Source organism: Diaphorina citri, unplaced genomic scaffold, assembly GCF_000475195.1.
Source record: "Diaphorina citri unplaced genomic scaffold, Diaci psyllid genome assembly version 1.1 scaffold80, whole genome shotgun sequence".
Taxonomy (NCBI): Eukaryota; Metazoa; Arthropoda; class Insecta; order Hemiptera; family Psyllidae; genus Diaphorina; species Diaphorina citri.
The window spans coordinates 224,000-242,723 of record NW_007377517.1 but is presented as its reverse complement, the minus strand read 5'-3'; the positions used below and the strand labels follow the sequence as shown (position 1 = coordinate 242,723).

General features: G+C 38.3%; 2 protein-coding genes, 1 long non-coding RNA gene and 1 pseudogene across 3 annotated transcripts; 1 reads left to right on the top strand and 3 right to left on the bottom strand.

The window, feature by feature from the left end:
* The first annotated feature begins 2,378 nt into the window (after window positions 1-2,378).
* On the top strand, window positions 2,379-2,496 carry LOC113472971 (annotated as a pseudogene).
* Window positions 2,497-3,857: 1,361 nt separating this feature from the next.
* Window positions 3,858-4,361, bottom strand: LOC113472947. Its single transcript, XR_003395066.1, has 2 exons — window positions 4,130-4,361; window positions 3,858-3,990 (listed from the first exon to the last, which is right to left on the bottom strand). It is a non-coding gene; the product is annotated as an uncharacterized LOC113472947 (long non-coding RNA).
* Window positions 4,362-5,405: 1,044 nt separating this feature from the next.
* LOC103522714 (chromobox protein homolog 1-like) lies at window positions 5,406-6,773 on the bottom strand. The gene is made up of 3 exons (XM_017449108.2): window positions 6,594-6,773; window positions 6,190-6,370; window positions 5,406-5,634 (listed from the first exon to the last, which is right to left on the bottom strand). Exons 2-3 carry the CDS (start codon window positions 6,345-6,347, stop codon window positions 5,406-5,408), a joined length of 387 nt encoding a protein of 128 aa, XP_017304597.1. The 5' UTR covers window positions 6,348-6,370; window positions 6,594-6,773.
* A 3,109-nt stretch (window positions 6,774-9,882) lies between these two features.
* LOC103522703 lies at window positions 9,883-10,858 on the bottom strand. The gene is made up of 3 exons (XM_017449105.2): window positions 10,732-10,858; window positions 10,466-10,591; window positions 9,883-10,004 (listed from the first exon to the last, which is right to left on the bottom strand). The coding sequence occupies exons 1-3, from the start codon at window positions 10,784-10,786 to the stop codon at window positions 9,883-9,885; spliced, it is 303 nt and encodes a 100-aa protein (XP_017304594.1). The 5' UTR covers window positions 10,787-10,858.
* Window positions 10,859-18,724: the final 7,866 nt, after the last annotated feature.

Sequence of the window (18,724 nt, the reverse complement as noted above, 5' to 3'; positions counted from 1 at the left end):
AATAACATGATTCTCAGAATATCAGAAACTTCTAGTACCTCTCATAAAGATTTCTCAATGATGATAGATACTTGGATTACTCAGTAAGTACCTACTCCAATTTGTATACCTGCTACATAGTGAATACTCGAATTCTAGTTTTCACCACTGATTTTACAACTTGTGGGACAGAAAACACGGTAAATCAAACACTACACCCAGCTTTTAAGCTTAAATTCATAGTATAGAATATTGTACTTTCTAAAGGAAGGGTGTTGGTAGGTACTCACTGACTCATTCACAGAGTTCAGTTGGCAAATTCTTCGGGGTGCTTTTTTATAAATTCTAGTTTTCACCACTGATTTTACAACTTGTGGGACAGAAAACACGGTAAATCAAACACTACACCCAGCTTTTAAGCTTAAATACTTAAAATTCATAGTATAGAATATTGTACTTTCTAAAAATCTAAAGGAAGGGTGTTGGTAGGTACTCACTGACTCATTCACAGAGTTCAGTTGGCAAATTCTTCGGGGTGCTTTTTTTTATTTAACACCTTTGAATACTTACTTCTTTAGATAACTGACCAAACAAATGATTAAAAGATAATCAATTAAATAAGTTTTATTAATTAAAATGGAAAAGTTTTCTTTTAAAATCTTTCATGAATCACCATTTACCATTTACATTTTTGACTAAGAATGTTTTTATTTTGTTGTCGATTTCCACCGAGTGTTAACGATGATGTACGAAGTCTTGTAGGGAACACTACATGCCGAGGCGGGAAATTTGAAAAAATTCAACGAAATAGATCAGTTGCGCTTACTTGTGTGATCTCCCTGTTGAAAGTCCCCCAGCCATATTACCAAGAAAAGCGATAGCCAGAAATCAGAAATAATTGACTACATTAAAAACGAAAAGGGCAACATCCTAGATTTAGGTTTTACCAACTTTCAACCTTTAACTGTTTTGGTTCAAAAGTCAACTGACCCCCTCTCCCTTTACCAATAGATAAACATCAGCCGCCATTAGAATTAAGTTTCCAATACAATAACAGTAAGCATTTGAAAATAGTAATAGAAAGTGGCTATCTATTCAAATAGAAAGCAAACTAACTAATCAAATTATCTACTTGCCAGCCTGGTTAGCTTAGTTGGTAGTGCGTCTGCCTTGTGAGCGCTAGGCCGCGGGTTCGATTCCCGCCCGGGGTGGATTTTATCCTGATGGGATAATGTTCGTTCTCGGAACGGCTGGCTTTTTCCTATCCTGTCTTCCTTCTCTCTTCGATTTCGGGACGATAAGACCATAGCAGTTACAGTTCCCTCTGTCAAACCCCTTAAAAAAAAAAAAAAAAAGTTACTTTTTCGGAGTTTTGACTTCAGATTTGGTTGTGGATCTTATTTTGAAAAAAAACTTTTGGAAAGTGATTTTAGTCATTTTAGATTTTAGCGGCGATAGTACGTTGAATGCACCAGTTCCCCACGGCCCACGGATCACTGAAGTTAAGCAATGTTGCGCGTGGTTAGAACCTTGATGGTGACTATTAGGGATCCGGGGTATCCGCGTGCTGCTGGGCTCCTGATGGTTCCACGTCTAGTTGCCGAATTGCCCAGAAAACCCTGAAGTTACAAGTACTAGCAAACGCTAGTCATAACGGGCGTAAAAATATATACTACTACTACTGATATACCTAGTGATAAAACATAAAAGTGATATTTTTCTTCTCTTTTGCTGTTTTCTCAATAAAGTACAGAGCTTTCTGGTTTTAATAATCAGTACTTTAAATGGTATTGTGTACTGTAAGGTACATTGTGTAAAGTAAAATTGCTAGGGAAAATAAAAGAACTGAGGGAGTGATTCCTAAAACTCCTGAGGCATGGAATATAAATAAAAAAAAAAATTAAAAAAACAATCCACTCCCCGGGCGCGAACCCACAGTCAGCACACTCAGGCAAAATATCCGGAATACCTGCTTGCATTGACACACCACACACGCCGATGGTGAAATGGATAAAAATAGTTTTAATTTAATGTTTGTTTTTCATCCCTACTCTTTAAAAAGGTAGATTTTTGGGGGATTTTTTATGGTGGAAAAAAAAAGGGACTTTTTTCAAAAACATTGCTACATCGTCTTTTGTCACACCCTGACGAATTTGTAGTTTCGTTGGTAGGATTCGTTGGTAATTTCTATATAGTTTTACATTTTTGATTTTTGAGGAATGTTTTTATTTTGTTGTCGATTTCTACCGAGTGTTGTCGATGATGTACGAAGTCTTGTAGGGAACACTACAAACCGAGGCGGGAAATTTGAAAAAATGTATTCAAAGAGTTTTTGATTGCTGATAAACGATAAAGATAAAGCAGATAAAGTGATTTTTGATTTTAGTCATTTTAGCATTTTTAGCGGCGATAGTACGTTGAATGCACCAGTTCCCCACGGATCACTGAAGTTAAGCAATGTTGCGCGTGGTTAGAACCTTGATGGTGACTATCCGGGGAATCCACGTGCTGCTGGGCTCCTGATGGTTCCACGTCTAGTTGCCAAATTGCCCAGAAAACCCCGAAGTTACAAGTACTAGCAAGCGCTAGTCATAACGGACGTAAAAATATATACTACTACGACTGATAAAGTGATAAAACATAAAAGTGATATTTTTCTTCTCTTTTGCTGTTTTCTCAATAAAGTACGGAGCTTTCTAGTTTTAATAATCAGTACTTTAAATGGTATTGTGTACTGTAAGGTACATTGTGTAAAGTAAAATTGCTAGGGAAAATAAAAGAACTCCTGAGAGAGTGATTCCTAAAACTCCTGAGGCATGGATGTGTGAGGAAAGATGCCAACAACATAAATTGAATCTGAGCTTCCAGTCCCAGGTAGGTATAGGTTTATCCAACATAATACAAGTACAGCTTCTCTGTTTTCACTTTCTCAAATTACACCTCAGTCCACTATTGGGAGGTTTCCATTTATCAGAGGTGGCTAAAAAAGTTGAGAAACAGCTAAATCCCTTTCCCAGACCTTACTAACCAAGTAAAGCTACAGCTACTGGCATAAACAACCTTGTATTCCAGAAATCACATCGGAAAAAAGCTTCATAAATATCTTAAATAGGTAGTCTTCACATTGGTTCTTGAGAGATTATTTATTGACATATTTATCAGAGGTGGCTAAAAAAGTTGAGAAACAGCTAAATCCCTTTCCCAGACCTTACTAACCAAGTAAAGCTACAGCTACTGGCATTAACAACCTTGTATTCCAGAAATCACATCGGAAAAAAGCTTCATAAATATCTTAAATAGGTAGGTCTTCACATTGGTTCTTGAGAGATTATTTATTGACGTTAAGTAACATTACATGTGATTGGCATGTGGACAAAAGAAACTATCTGCCATTCAGAGGTGTCCAAGGCTGGTTTCATTGTAGTGACTCCCAGTGTAAAAAAAAGTTTATAAAGTGTAGCTCATTATGAAAGAACAAGACAAGTTTTTAGTTGATAAGTAATTGAATTCTACTGAGTCCTCACCTATCTTTACGCCTTCAACCTCTTTCCAACAAGGATATTCTAAGCAAGATAAGCAAGCTGCTCCCTCCTTCTCCTTTTCTCCTCCATCATCTGAAGTTAAAATGTCTTCTCAAAATAAACAAATTAGTTTTTCTTTTGGCTCTCTTCCTTCTACCTTTACAAGTACTCTTCCTGCTCCTAAGAAAACATGTATTAATAAACTTAAAAAAGCTAATTATCTACCTCAAATTAACTTATCCCAAAGTCAAGGTCAGGAAAATAGAAAAAAAAAAAAAAAAAAAAAAAAAAAAAAAAAAAAAAAAAAAAAAAAAAAAATCAACAAAAATCTATTCCTACTTAATTGATAATTTATCTCAGCCAAAAATAAATAAATAATAAAAAAAAAAAAATGCACACATCTCTGATTATTATTGGTATTGGTATAAGTAGGACCATCAGCTTTAATATTCAATTGAATCAAATAATAAACCCACTTTGTCACTGCAACCTGGTTAGATCTTTTGTTTCTCTTTATTATGAGTGCCAATTCTTTCTGTTTGAGAATATGCAACCATAGTTGTTAAGTTCTTGATAACCACTGACAATCAACAAATAAAAATCCAAATCTGGATAAAAATGTCATAAACCTGGTTAGATCTTTTGTTTCTCTTTATTATGAGTGCCAATTCTTTCTGTTTGAGAATATGCAACCATAGTTGTTAAGTTCTTGATATCCACCGACAATCAACAAATAAAAATCCAAATCTGGATAAAAATGTCATATGAATAAATAAATCTTGTGCTCCTTTTATTTTATTTACATCAGCCAAATCTGAAAGCAGAACATAAATGTTTAAAGTTAATGATCATGTTGAAAATTAAAAATACTTAATAATAATAAAAAAAAAACACTGTATGATGCTATGATGTACCCTGTGATATGGCACAATTAAATTTTAATATATCTCACATCCAATTGGTTGACTGTATGACCAACCAGACAAGCTAGGTAGGTACAAGCTAAATGTTGTGGACCCAAGTCCTACTAACAGACACACATTTTGTCCCGGAACACACCTTTGTTCCGGTTTTTTCCAAATCTATGGAAAATACGGGAACTGACTAATAAACAGAAAAAATTACAAAAAAAAAAGTTTAAAAAGACAGGTAGGTACGTACGAAAAACACAAAAACCCGCGAGTCAAGTAGGTAGTGTAGTGTAGGTAGTAACATACTATAGTACGAATGTATAACGTACAGCGTACAGGTGCATGCAGCATGATTCATAAATCTGGATCTCTAGGCCTAGCTCGGTACATCATTCAACTTTTTTCTTCCATTTGAGTACCTATATCGTGAGCAATGGAAATACTACTTAAAAGTTTATGAAGAGCTGGTTGCTAGCAGCCAGTGATGCTCTATCCCATAAATAACAATTGTTTCTTCATGAATGTTGTCAAAACTAATAGCAGAAATTCAACTTTTTTCTTCCATTTGAGTACCTATATCCTGAGCAATGGAAATACTACTTAAAAGTTTATGAAGAGCTGGTTGCTAGCAGCTAGTGATGCTCTATCTCATAAATAACGATTGTTTCTTCATGAATGTTGTCAAAACTAATAGCAGAATAACATTCTGACTTTGACTAAAATTGAAATTTAAGAGCTGGTTGCTAGCAGCCAGTGATGCTCTATCCCATAAATAACAATTGTTTCTTCATGAATGTTGTCAAAACTAATAGCAGAATAACATTCTGACTTTGACTAAATTTGAAATTGGGTCTCACCTCAGCCACGGATTCACTTTTCTCAGCATCCAAACTATTTTCATCTTTGTCATCCTCCGGGTAAAAATCGGGAAATCCGTATTTTTTCACCATTTTGCTAGTTTGTACCGTATATGCCGAAAAAAAAGTTGGCAACCCTATAGCAGAATAACATTCTGACTTTGACTAAAATTGAAATTGGGTCTCACCTCAGCCACAGATTCACTTTTCTCAGCATCCAAACTGTTTTCATCTTTGTCATCTTTTTTGCTTGGAGATAAGGTCAGATTTTTTTCTTCATTGTCTTTCCTTTTCCGTTTCTCTTCAAAAAGAGCGATGAGGTCAGGGCAGTCCAAGTTCTCTTCTGGCTCCCATGTGTTGTCATCACTGAAATGAAATATAAATTATAACTACCTAAGTACCTACCTATAAGTAAAATTTGTTTTCAACATTGGGCAGTTATCACCAGCAATGCATCTATAGGTGATCAGGTAGTTTGAGTGATTGATTTCTCCTTAATCCAAGAGCACATCCATTTCTTTTAGATGGGATAATACTGTACTGATAAGTAAGTAGTACTGTGATAATACTATACAATGTGAATGAAGTTAGCGATGAGGTCAGGGCAGTCCAAGTTCTCTTCTGGCTCCCATGTGTTGTCATCACTGAAATGAAATATAAATTATAACTACCTAAGTATCTACCTATAAGTAAAATTTGTTTTCAACATTGGGCAGTTATCACCAGCAATGCATCTATAGGTGATCAGTGATCAGGTAGTTAGTTTGAGTGATTGATTTCTCCTTGATCCAAGAGCACATCCATTTCTTTTAGATGGGATGATACTGTACTGATAAGTAAGTAAGTAGTACTGTGATGATACTGTAGATAAAATATGAATGAAGTTGATCACTTGGAATGTTTCCAACTTTCCAAACTTACTCAGAGTATCCTTTCCACTTCAACAAATATTCTATTTTTCCATTGACTATTCTTTTGTCGAGAATAGTTTCTACACTGAACTCGGCTCCTTCTTCTTCCGGTGCAACTTCAGCGGGAGGAGTTGATGACGTAGGTGCTGCAGGGGTTTCTTCAGACATGATTGCTTGAAACTAGACACTATCTGGAAAGAGACAAGAGAGACTGTAACTTTTTCAATTAAGTTTTGAATGACTAGGATTTTATTGGTGCTAAGAGGACGATAATATTCTATCAGTTACTGACTCTGCCACCAAGTTAGAGTTAGAGTCCTGGCCTGTCTGCCTAAAAGCTTGGAGGAAACTTTGCTAGGATACCCAGTAGCTCCATGGTTCAATCAATCTGGTTTGACTATAAGTTCTACTTACCTGTTCGATATCTACGGATACACGTATCTTGTAAAGTTGTAAGTTGTTCAAAAGGAATGAAAATCGGCAACAGATTCTTCCTTATCAGCTTATCAAAACAGTTTGTATGAGATTATCACAAGCTTGGAAAATCAAAATTTCGGCTTTTCATTTTTTTTTTCTTCCGGATTTTCCGAAATGTAAACAAAAAACCAAAATGACGCCAAGGCTGTGCTCGAACTCTTCCTGGTTGGCTGTGTTCGAACATATGAGCAAGCTCCGTTCACACGATCGATCCAACGCGCTGCAGGCCCATGGTAGGGTCCAGCGACCCGAAATCGAAGATAGAAGGAAGACAGAATATTAGAAAGCCAACCGTTCCGAAAATGAACATTAATTATCCCGTCATTGTAAAATCCGCCCCGGGAGGGATTTGAATCCGCGGCTTGGCGCTTACAAGGCAGGCGCGCTACCAACCAAGCAAACTAGGCTGGCTAGGTGGGTATTAGTGGGTAACTTGATTTCACAGTCACAGCTCGGTATAAAAATCTGGCTTGAATAATAAAATTTGAAATTAATCTCATTCCAATCATTATTATTTGTGTTCGAACATTTGTGGTTCCAAGTTCAACACCTATTCCATTTTCCCTGTGCTCGTCCATATCGGTCGATTTTTGTTCACTTTTCACGTGGAAATCTCGGAATCGAACTTCGGTCATGCTTAGAACGTTCTTCAAATTACGAAACCTGAAATGTCCTATCACGAACCGAGTCAATTCCTTCGGGACCTCTCCCTTTGGTTGGAAGAAATCGACAAAGTACGAGTACGAATATGAAAGTCTGCCTGTGGACACTCGGAATCGGGGCAAATTCTCGCTCATATTTTTCGTCTACGTTGTATCTGGTATTGGAGCGCCGTTTGCGATTGTACAATTCAATCTGATGAAGATGGGCCCCACCAGAGAACTTTTCGAGGACGAGTACTGATTGTCCCTCGCAGACGTTTTGTATTGAGTAGATTTTCAGTGGAAATTGGCAGAAAATAGATTTGGGAAATTTGGTAAAAAAGGAAGAAATAATGTGGTTTAGAAGGGCCGGAAAATGTACTTACATATAATACCCTAATATGTCATTAGGTCACGTTTAAAAATGAATACACAAATAAACACCACAAGAAAGAATGGTCCTTGTTTATAAAAAAGACTTTTTTTTATTTTCATTTATTTATTTTGCATAGGACATACTTACATGCAATAAATTATTAATGGGTATATGTACTTAGGTACTTAAAAATAAATACGTAAATAAATATCCTTCTCAATATTTTTGTAAAAAGGTTTTCCGATTTTTGTCTGATTTATGGATCATGACACATTCTTTACCTTACACAATCATTAGTAAGTAAAGTCATTATTTCCAAGTAGGTAATGATGATGAAAAATCAGAAAATCCGGAATTCCATCATTAGTAATGACATTACTAATGATCATGTAAGGTACCTATTAGGTATACCTACTAGACCAGGGGTTCTTAACCTTTTAGAATTGGCGGACCACTATTGATAAACCAAAAATCTCGCGGACCACTTGAGATTATTATGTATATGCAATCAATTGTACATTGTACACGCTATGTGACAATGGGTATGTATTAGAGGACCTATATCTACCTATAGGAAAAGGAAAAATTGCGGCGGTTTCTTTTGCTGGAAAAGGGAAAAATCGATGTATAGTCATACAAAAATATGAGGTAAGATTGTACATTAGGAAGCCCTTTGTGGTGTTAAATCCCCCATGAACCTTAGCAGTTAACAGATAGATAGATAGATAGATAGATAGATAGACCTTAGCAGTTAACAGTGACGTTAAATTAATAATCAATTGGAGGCTCGGTAACTTTGTGAATCATATCAACCGTGGTCCGTGGTACAATACCATATCAACAGTGAGGGAGGAATGGTAACAGTAACTTTATCTTTATCTACTCTTCCTTATATTTCAACTTTATGTAGGTACTTCACTTACCTACTTTAAGTAGAAGTAAGTTTCCATATCTCCCTCAATAGTGACGTTGAACGTTAAAGCTGTATAAAAAAAAGACTAGCAAAACTGTCCTCGACGGTCCCCACTTACATTCAAGCTAGACAGGGTCATAGACCACAGCAATAAACACGGATGTTAAAGCCCTATGAAAAAAAAAAGACTAGCAAAACGGTTCCCACTTACATTCAAGCTAGACGTCTTCCTTCTTGTGTGTGTGTGTGTGTGTGTGTGTTGTGTGTGTTTGGGGGGGGAATTGAGACCTCGGTCTGTCGTAGAAGCTTTACACCTAAGCCTCAGATTGGGCTTTTTGTGTATTGAAACACCCGAGGTTTGTCAGGCCAGCCACTCACTATCAGGTAGACCTGACGACAGGTACACCTGATCAAGTCTACCTGATAGTGTGTGTATGCTAATCAGGTATCAGGTAGACCTGATAGACGGACTTTTTCCGCCGTACCTGTCAGGTCTACCTGATAGTGTGTGTGTGCTCATCAGGTGTCAGGTCTATCTGATAGTGTGTGTGCTCATCAGGTGTCAGGTCTACCTGATAGTGTGTGTGTGCTCATCAGGTGTCAGGTCTACCTGATAGTGTGTGTGTGTGCTCATCAGGTGTCAGGTCTACCTGATAGTGTGTGTGTGTGTGTGTGTGTGTGTGTGTGTGTGCTCATCAGGTGTCAGGTCTACCTGATAGTGTGTGTGTGTGTGTGTGCTCATCAGGTGTCAGGTCTACCTGATATTGTGTGTGTGCTCATCAGGTGTCAGGTCTATCTGATAGTGTGTGTGTGTGTGCTCATCAGGTGTCAGGTCTACCTAATAGTGAGTGGCTGACCTCAGACCTATTCCTCCTTTCCTTTTTTACTTCCTATTAATTTACTAATTCTTTCTCTGACCAGGTGGTACTCACTTTTTTCACTGCTAGGTTTGCCTAGTTTCATGAGATTGGGCTTTTTGTGTATGGAAACACCCGAGGTTTGTCCGGCCAGCCACTCGCTATCAGGTAGACCTGACGACAGGTACACCTGATCAAGTCTACCTGATAGTGTGTGTGCTAATCAGGTATTAGGTAGACCTGACTGACGGACCTTTTCCGCCGTACCTGTCAGGTCTACCTGATAGTGTGTGTGCTAATCAGGTATTAGGTAGACCTGACAGACGGACCTTTTCCACCGTACCTGTCAGGTCTACCTGATAGTGTGTGTGTGCTCATCAGGTGTCGGGTCTACCTCATAGTGAGTGGCTGACCTCAGACCTATTCCTCCTTTCTTTTTTTAGGTACTTCCTATTAATTTACTAATTCTCTCTCGGACCAGGTGGTACTCACTCTTTTCACTGCTAGGTTTGCCTAGTTTCATATGAATCTGCTCCATGTCGTGAGAATGAGAACTTACCACTAAGGAATATGAAGCGATTGTTAGTCTGCTGACTAACTCTAGTAGGGTACCCGATATCAACTCTCCTCATAGTGTGTGTGTGCTCATCAGGTGTCAGGTCTACCTGATAGTGTGTGTGTGCTCATCAGGTGTCAGGTCTACCTGATAGTGTGTGTGCTCATCAGGTGTCAGGTCTACCTGATAGTGTGTGTGCTCATCAGGTGTCAGGTCTACCTGATAGTGTGTGTGCTCATCAGGTGTCAGGTCTACCTGATAGTGTGCGAGTGCTCATCAGGTGTCAAGTCTACCTGATAGTGTGCGTGCTCATCAGGTGTCAGGTCTACCTGATAGTGTGTGTGTGCTCATCAGGTGTCAGGTCTACCTGATTATTGGCTGACCTCAGACCTATTCCTCCTTTCTTTTTTTAGGTATATACTTCCTGTTAATTTACTAATTCTCTCTTGGACCAGGTGGTACTCACTCTTTTCACTGCTAGGTTTGCCTAGTTTCATATGGATCTGCTCCATGTCCAGCAGTTTCTCCGAGTCCTGAGCAAACTTGATTCTATTCATAAACAGGAAACTTTCCCCTACGAACTCATTCTTGCCTAGGAAGTCCTGATCTTTGACGACAAACTGAAGCAGGGCGTCTTTCAGATCCATCTGATCGTTAGTGAGGACTCTGGGTAAGAGAATTAGAGAAGAAAATTATTAGTTGTTTTACTTGTTACGTCTGTCCGGGGCTTGCCTAGGAAGTCCTGATCTTTGACGACAAACTGAAGCAGGGCGTCTTTCAGATCCATCTGATCGTTAGTGAGGACTCTGGGTAAGGGAATTAGAGAAGAAAATTATTAGTTGTTTTAACTTGTTACGTCTGTCCGGGGGATTCTAACACTCGTATTTATATGAACAAGAATGATCGTTCTTAGATCAGTCTCAAGTCAAAATTGACCAATCAAATGCCTTGAGATTATGCTTAGCACGAACTTAAGAGCCAGCATTTTGTTCATAAATATGGGTGTAAGGAGTAGACCAGCTCAGTCCCAAACTGTAGAAACAATACCCTATCCCAACCAGTCCGAACCTAACCCAACCCGGTACATAACCACGACCTCATCTCATAGAGCAGTGGAAAAAAATGTCAATTTCAAAAACAGAAAAATTCCCTGTTGTCTTCTACCCGTAATCAAAATTCTCATTTTCACCTGCTATCCTTTCAGAAAGGAGGAGTCCTACTACAAGCACATTCTAACGGTTGAAAACATGACGACCCCTGCCTGGTTTATTCGAGATACGTACACCTGCGCCGAGCGCTACAAAGCCATATCAGTGACGTGTCCTGACCAAATGTGCGGGACCGCTTGCAAGTCGTTTGGTGACCTACGCATCCACCTCCTGGAATGCCACAACGGATTGCCTCACAATTGGAATCTGACGAGCGACGAATACGTCCGTGATGTGATCAAGCGAAATGAGGCGACGGACCGGAGCGAATACATGTTCAATATGAGTCGCACGAAACGCCCGTACGTGCGACGAACGAACATGACGCATACGAGACGAACGCGGGCAAAAAATATAACGCAGTCGACGCGAATGAAACGGAAATATGTGACGAAGCAACCGCGCGGCAAACGCCCGAAGATTCTGAATGCACATATTAATTATACCATTATAGATGAGGACTTTGGGAAAAATAGGACGGGATGGCTGAACGAATACACGTGAAACCAACATATGGATTGGTATATCTAGTTGTGGAGTGAAGGTATCCCGCCGAATTATGAGAGAAGTGATATTCGTCGTGTGATACTAGAATAATGAAATTAGTAAGGAATAATGAAATGAGAAGGATAATGTCAGTAGATGTGAGAAATTTTAAACGCTGGAAGTGATATTCGTCGTGTGATACTAGAATAATGAAATTAGTAAGTAATAATGAAATGAGAAGGATAATGTCAGTAGATGTGAGAAATTTTAAACGCTTAAAATCACATTGATTAGAATATTCACATCCGAATGACCAAATGTTTTCGATGTCTCTTACCGTTTATACGAAATAAGGGTTAAGCAAATTAAGGCTTACGTATCGAGGGCGAGGTCTCAAAAATGGGCTCTGGCTGATAGAAGAGCTATTTTCTCTATTTGGTCATCACACTCATCACCTTTCGGTTATAGATAAAGCCGCTACAACAACAACAGGTCTTAAAAATCTCGACACCTCGATACTTAATCCACAGAATGAAGCTCCTCTTACCACTATCGACCCTTCTTACCTTCACTATCGACTCCTCCAATGTTTGAAAACTTGATGTACTGCTCTCCTAGCCGCATCATGATTTCAGATTGGAGGTCGGAAAGTAAGTAGTAACGCTAGTATGCTAGAATTATTGCTAGATCCTCCAATTTCATTTGCTCTCTCAGAAACGGAGCAATTTGAGGATTGGACGATTGGTTATGATAACGACAACATAGATTCACATCGTCGATCGATATCTATCCACGGCCGGTCGACCATGTTTGAACACACCTTAAAGTTACAAAAAGTGTAAGTAGGTATCTAAGTATCGTTATAAGTATCGTTGTTTGTGTGGTGTCTATCAGTTTTTAAAATACCAAAAGTCGGAAAGTAAGTAGTAACGCTAGTATGCTAGAATTATTGCTAGATCCTCCAATTTCATTTGCTCTCTCAGAAACGGAGCAATTTGAAGATTGGACGATTGGTTATGATACTTATCAATGTTTGAAAACTTGATGTATTGCTCTCCTAGCCGCATCATGATTTCAGATTGGAGGTCGGAAAGTAAGTAGTAACGCTAGTATGCCAGAATTATTGCTAGATCCTCCAATTTCATTTGCTCTCTCAGAAACGGAGCAATTTGAGGATTGTACGATTGGTTATGATACTTATGAGGGTGACTTGGAAAATGGTTACTAATTTGGTCTCAAATTATCTTGTCTTACCTCAGGCGTGACTTGAAATGTGTTAGACATGGTAGTAGACGAAACATAGTCGACTTTCCTGCTCATTCTGTCAGCGTAGTGAATACATGACCGACACATGTCCTGAAATGACGAGAGAAGACAAATTTTGCAATTCTTACTATCCGTGTTCGAAACAGTGTCACCATAATCAAATCTTATAAATAATAAAGATAATAATCAGATATAATAATCAGATTATATTCAAAGGCTGGGAAATGCCCATGAACCAATAGTAAGGATAATACTCGTAATTAAAATAAAAGTGACCTGCTAGAAAGAAGTCCATTTCAGCACTTACGTCAATAATTTTGGCGACAAAAGTGTAGCACCCTTCCACATCCGGCCAGGATAGTTGCTCCCAGAATATTTTGATCTGGAATACACAAGTGATAGGTATATGGAATTAGAATACAACATACGAGTACTTATACAATAAATGAAAAATATTGAAATAGAACTTGGAAGTAATATGTTTAAATTAAATAAGTAAGTGCCTCTTTCGCTGACCACTTTTTGCATTTTTACAACCAACGAAGTCAGGAATCACAAATAGATCTGCACACCTTGGGTTGCTTAAAATATAACCAATATTTGGTACTTTGGTTCCCGCTTGGTCATAAAATTCGTAATTTTCATCTACATAGGTATTACTTTGCAGAGACTGGGTTGGAACTTACCACTGAAATTCTAGGATGCAATAGTCCTACATACTGGACTCCGCACACAGGAATTTCGTCAGAAAAGTTCCCCATTTCAATGTACCACTGAGATTGGATGTTGGATCTAACTATCATGAGTTCATTTTCCCCATCCGTGGCACAAGCTCTGCTTATACGGATGGGTATACAATTTAAAAATTCATTATGTTCTGAGTGTTATATTGAAAAATAATAAATGGAAACTTGACAAGTTAAATTAATTAATTTTGTGTCTGTTCGTGTTTTTCGCTACTTTACCTGATAGAATATCGCCAACGTATCGACAGCGGAAGAACTGTATTTGACACTAGAGTCTACAGGGGTCAGTGTGTCCAGTTCGATTGCCTTGTCTACTCTCTGCAGAGCTTTGTACAAAGCTATGTCCAGCCAATGAGCGACCGCCTTGTAGAACCAGGTGTGAATATTGCTTTCTATTGGTCTTTGGGTGAGCCCTTGACCGAGCCTGTGGAAAGGAAAATCGATTATACCCTAGAATCATCGATAAAATGTCTGGACTTGATACTCGATAGGTCTATTTTCTTGGAGTTATTTTATCGGGAAGTAGGAAATGGTTAAATGAAGTTCAATTCCCGGAGTGAGACAAATTTTCAACTCACGTTTTCGGTTACGAAATTCCACTTACATTCAAGCTAGACAGGGTCATAGACCATAGCAATAAACACGGATGTTAAAGCCCTATGAAAAAAAAAAGACTAGCAAAACGATGACGAGAGAAGACAAATTTTGCAATTCTTACTATCCGTGTTCGAAACAGTGTCACCATAATCAAATCTTATAAATAATAAAGATAATCAGATATAATAATCAGATTATATTCAAAGGCTGGGAAATGCTCATGAACTCATGAACCAATAGTAAGGATAATACTCGTAATTAAAATAAAAGTGACCTGCTAGAAAGAAGAAATTCAGCACTTACGTCAATAATTTTGGCGACAAAAGTGTAGCACCCTTCCACATCTGGCCAGGATAGTTGCTCCCAGGACGCGTTGGAAGTTATCCGGATTCAGTTGGTTTCGCATGGTCATAAGGCTGTCGTCCAGGTAACTCATGAGTTTATCCAGACTGTTGGCATCAGTCTCCATCTCAATGCCTTCTAGGAGGTGCTTCTCAATCACTGGAAGCATCTGTGATGGCGGAGACATTTAGGTTGAAAAAAAACTGGACTCCGCACACAGGAATTTCGTCAGAAAAGTTCCCCATTTCAATGTACCACTGAGATTGGATGTTGGATCTAACTATCATGAGTTCATTTTCCCCATCCGTGGCACAAGCTCTGCTTATACGGATGGGTATACAATTTAAAAATTCATTATGTTCTGAGTGTTATATTGAAAAATAATAAATGGAAACTTGACAAGTTAAATTAATTAATTTTGTGTCTGTTCGTGTTCTTCGCTACTTTACCTGATAGAATATCGCCAACGTATCGACAGCGGAAGAACTGTATTTGACACTAGAGTCTACAGGGGTCAGTGTGTCCAGTTCGATTGCCTTGTCTACTCTCTGCAGAGCTTTGTACAAAGCTATGTCCAGCCAATGAGCGACCGCCTTGTAGAACCAGGTGTGAATATTGCTTTCTATTGGTCTTTGGGTGAGCCCTTGACCGAGCCTGTGGAAAGGAAAATCGATTATACCCTAGAATCATCGATAAAATGTCTGGACTTGATACTTGATAGGTCTATTTTCTTGCAGTTATTTTATCGGGAAGTAGGAAATGGTTAAATGAAATTCCATTCCCGGAGTGAGACAAATTTTCAACTCACGTTTTCGGTTACGAAATTTTCTAGGAATTACTTTCTGTTTCCGAGAAATCCGATGCTTTTTTACGAGCAAAAAGGCTTATGATGAACGCAAGAATTGACCAAATTTCCATTCTTTTACTATAGAAAGTCTTTAGATGTGTACTTATACTTACTCGTAGAACTTTTTCAAATTTCTGTTTCCGAGAAATCCGATGCTTTTTTACGAGCAAAAAGGCTTATGATGAACGCAAGAATTGACCAAATTTCCATTCTTTTACTGTAGAAAGTCTTTAGATGTGTACTTACTCGTAGAACTTTTTCAAGCTAAGGTAGAGTTCGAATAGAGACGTCCCTGTAGATACTGACAGGGGATCTTCTTGCTTCATTTCAAGACAGGTTTCGTCCATAGATATGAGTTTCAATTGGGAACACAGCCTAAAGGGTCACTCAGTCCGTTGGCGTCCTTCGGTGAAAGCTCTTTGCCTTCGATGACTTCAACGTTGAGTAGAATGTTGGGTGCCTGCAAGAGAAAAAGTTGCAAAGTTTTGTTTGATAACAGTTGAACGTCACTGTAGGACTTTGTAGCACGTGGCACGTAGTCGGCTGCCAAACCAATCCTATGAAAATGATAGAGACCCTAAACACAGCCTTTCGACGAGAGGTTGACAAATTTCCACCACCTGAAAGTAGAAATTTCAATTGTGTGAACCATACTTCAAACACTTATGCCCGATTTTACTACTGAGAGTTAACAAAGCTCTTTGCCTTCGATGACTTCAACGTTGAGTAGAATGTTGGGTGCCTGCAGGAAAAAAGGATTGGAAAGTTTTATTTGATAAAGATTTGGCAGAGATTTTTTTTATTGTAATCCTTCATGTGAGTCTGGAGTAATTTCTGTGAACATCAAGAGGTTCAAACTTTTAGAGAAATGTTCGCCAGAAAGTCCACTAAGATCCTTTTTGTTATTCCTAAAAATATTGACGCGGTTTGACCACAGACGCCCTTAAAGTGTCGCAATTTGAATGTATCCGTAATTCCGTATGGATACGAGAGTTTTACCCTCTATTTGGCGACAAGCTACCTCGTCATATTAACCTAACACAGCCTGATTGGGGCCGGGAAACTCCAGCTGCGGGCAATTACTCAGACTGTGACTCAATTGGTCCAAATACACATCCTGATACTATCAACGGGCAACAACTTCACTAATCCATCAGGGATTGTTGCATTCAACGTGCTGCCGCCGCTAGCAAGATGGTACAATGTGATGTACATAGGTCAAACTTTAGATTACCTATGTACTTTCAAATAGAGCCACGTTTTGTTTTTGTTGAGGTGACCGAAGAAAATTTTGTGTGAGAGATCTTTTTTTTTCCGAAAATGTCACTCATGAAGTCATGAATTCATTTATTCGTGAGCATCTATGCTGTGTAATTGTTAAGGGCGTGGGTTTGATTCCCACCCGGGGCGAACTTTATCCTAAATAGATAAGTTTCTCGGAACGGCCGACTTTCTCCCATTTCGTCCTCAGTCTCTCTTCGATTTCGGGACGACAAAACCTCTGTTTTTTACAGTTCCCTCTATCAAACCTCTCGAAAAATTCTTCCAAACAGATATTTGATGAACTGTGCATCTGATTTTCATTGAGACATCAATGTAAATGGTAGCATCTAGTTACTTGCACTGCCGGTGCCGTAGTATTTGCTAAAGGAGTGGAATGTCTTTGGTATAACACAAAGACTAAAGACATCATTTTCTCATTCTTCAAAATTCTCAGTTCTAGTGAATGTTCATCTCTTGAAATAAATAATCTCCTTGGCGTCATACATACATGTGTCATGATAAATTTCCAAGGATATAATTTGTGTCATGCAGACATAATGCTCTGACCGTATGGTACGAGTATGCCAAATTGCCACACAATACTGTTTTGCTGATGGCGTGCTTTTGTCACATCCTCTTGGATCTTTTTGGTTTGATTGAGGGATCTGTAAAGTGGTGTCCCAAAATAGTTGATCGGTCGTCGATCGACGAGGTGAATCTATGTTGTCGAGGCAGTGTGGACGGTCCAGTCGACATCGATCAACTATGTGTGGAGATCTTACCGTTTCAAAATCGAAGAGCAGAGGAGAGAAGAAACCCAGTCGTTCAGACTAACCATGCCTGTTTAGGATAAATTTCACCCCGGGCGGGAATCGAACACACGACCTAGCACTAACAATGTAGATGCGCTACCCACTGGGAAAATCTTTATTTTGTGTCGGGATCTCGGAATGAATTTTGAGGCCCCGAAATGTGTTGTAGGCCCGAAAGGTGTTCAACGTTCTGCGAGACCTCGTATTCATTCGGCCCATTGAGGCGGACTTTACCGAAGTTGTGGACATGGTAATGGGTTGAATAATTTTGGAGTTTTGGACGGATTTGAATTTTTCAAGTTATGTCCAAACGAACTTGTATCTAATTTGTTTGAAGTGACAATACTTGACCATCAGTTTTTATTTAGCCTTTGGTGCATAATTGCATATACGGTACATCTATGGTGCAACTATATCAGAGCAAAAATATGTCATTTTCATCCATTTTGAGATCCTTTACTAAACACAGTTTTTATTGATTTTATTTCACCAGCATATACGGTACATCTATGGTGCAACTATATCAGAGCAAAAATATGTCATTTTCATCCATTTTGAGATCCTTTACTAAACACAGTTTTATTGATTTTATTTCACCAGTGAAATGTATGACAAATTTGGAATTAATCAATGATAACGAACAAGTAGTGTATTTTTTTCTAAGTATTGGAATTACATATTTTTGTATGTACTGTAAATGGCAAAGTTCATAGAAATTTCTCGACCTATCAGCAATTTTATGTGTGTTCTCTATCAGAAATATCCAATGATCACATCTATGAACACATTTGTTTTATCACTTTTATCACATTATATCATATTTTAGAATTTTAGAACATGGAAAAAACTATTTAGGTTACTTTGTCCACAAATAAATAATTCACTTCAAAAAAGTGCACTGGTATTATTGATCAATAATATTTTCTTTCGTCTTGTAAAAAAATGCAAGTTTTGGTTGGAAATTCTTTCATTCCATTTTTTTAAACTTGTTTTTTTACTGTAAATGGCAAAGTTCATAGAAATTTCTCGACCTATCAGCAATTTTATGTGTGTTCTCTATCAGAAATATCCAATGATCACATCTTTGAACACATTATTTGTTTTATCACTTTCATCACATCATATCATATTTTAGAATTTTAGAACATAGAAAAAACT

Excerpts from the sequence above, each read along its gene's own strand:
- LOC103522703 (XM_017449105.2), bottom strand. The coding sequence starts at position 10,786 with ATGGATCTGAAAGACGCCCTGCTTCAGTTTGTCGTCAAAGATCAGGAC. Across the intron at positions 10,592-10,731 it reads CAAAGATCAGGACTTCCTAG|GCAAGAATGAGTTCGTAGGG; the intron begins GCAAGCCCCGGA and ends AGGACTTCCTAG. Across the intron at positions 10,005-10,465 it reads CAAACCTAGCAGTGAAAAGA|TGGTAAGTTCTCATTCTCAC; the intron begins GTGAGTACCACC and ends CATATTCCTTAG.
- LOC103522714 (XM_017449108.2), bottom strand. The coding sequence starts at position 6,347 with ATGTCTGAAGAAACCCCTGCAGCACCTACGTCATCAACTCCTCCCGCT. Across the intron at positions 5,635-6,189 it reads AAGTGGAAAGGATACTCTGA|TGATGACAACACATGGGAGC; the intron begins GTAAGTTTGGAA and ends ATTTCATTTCAG.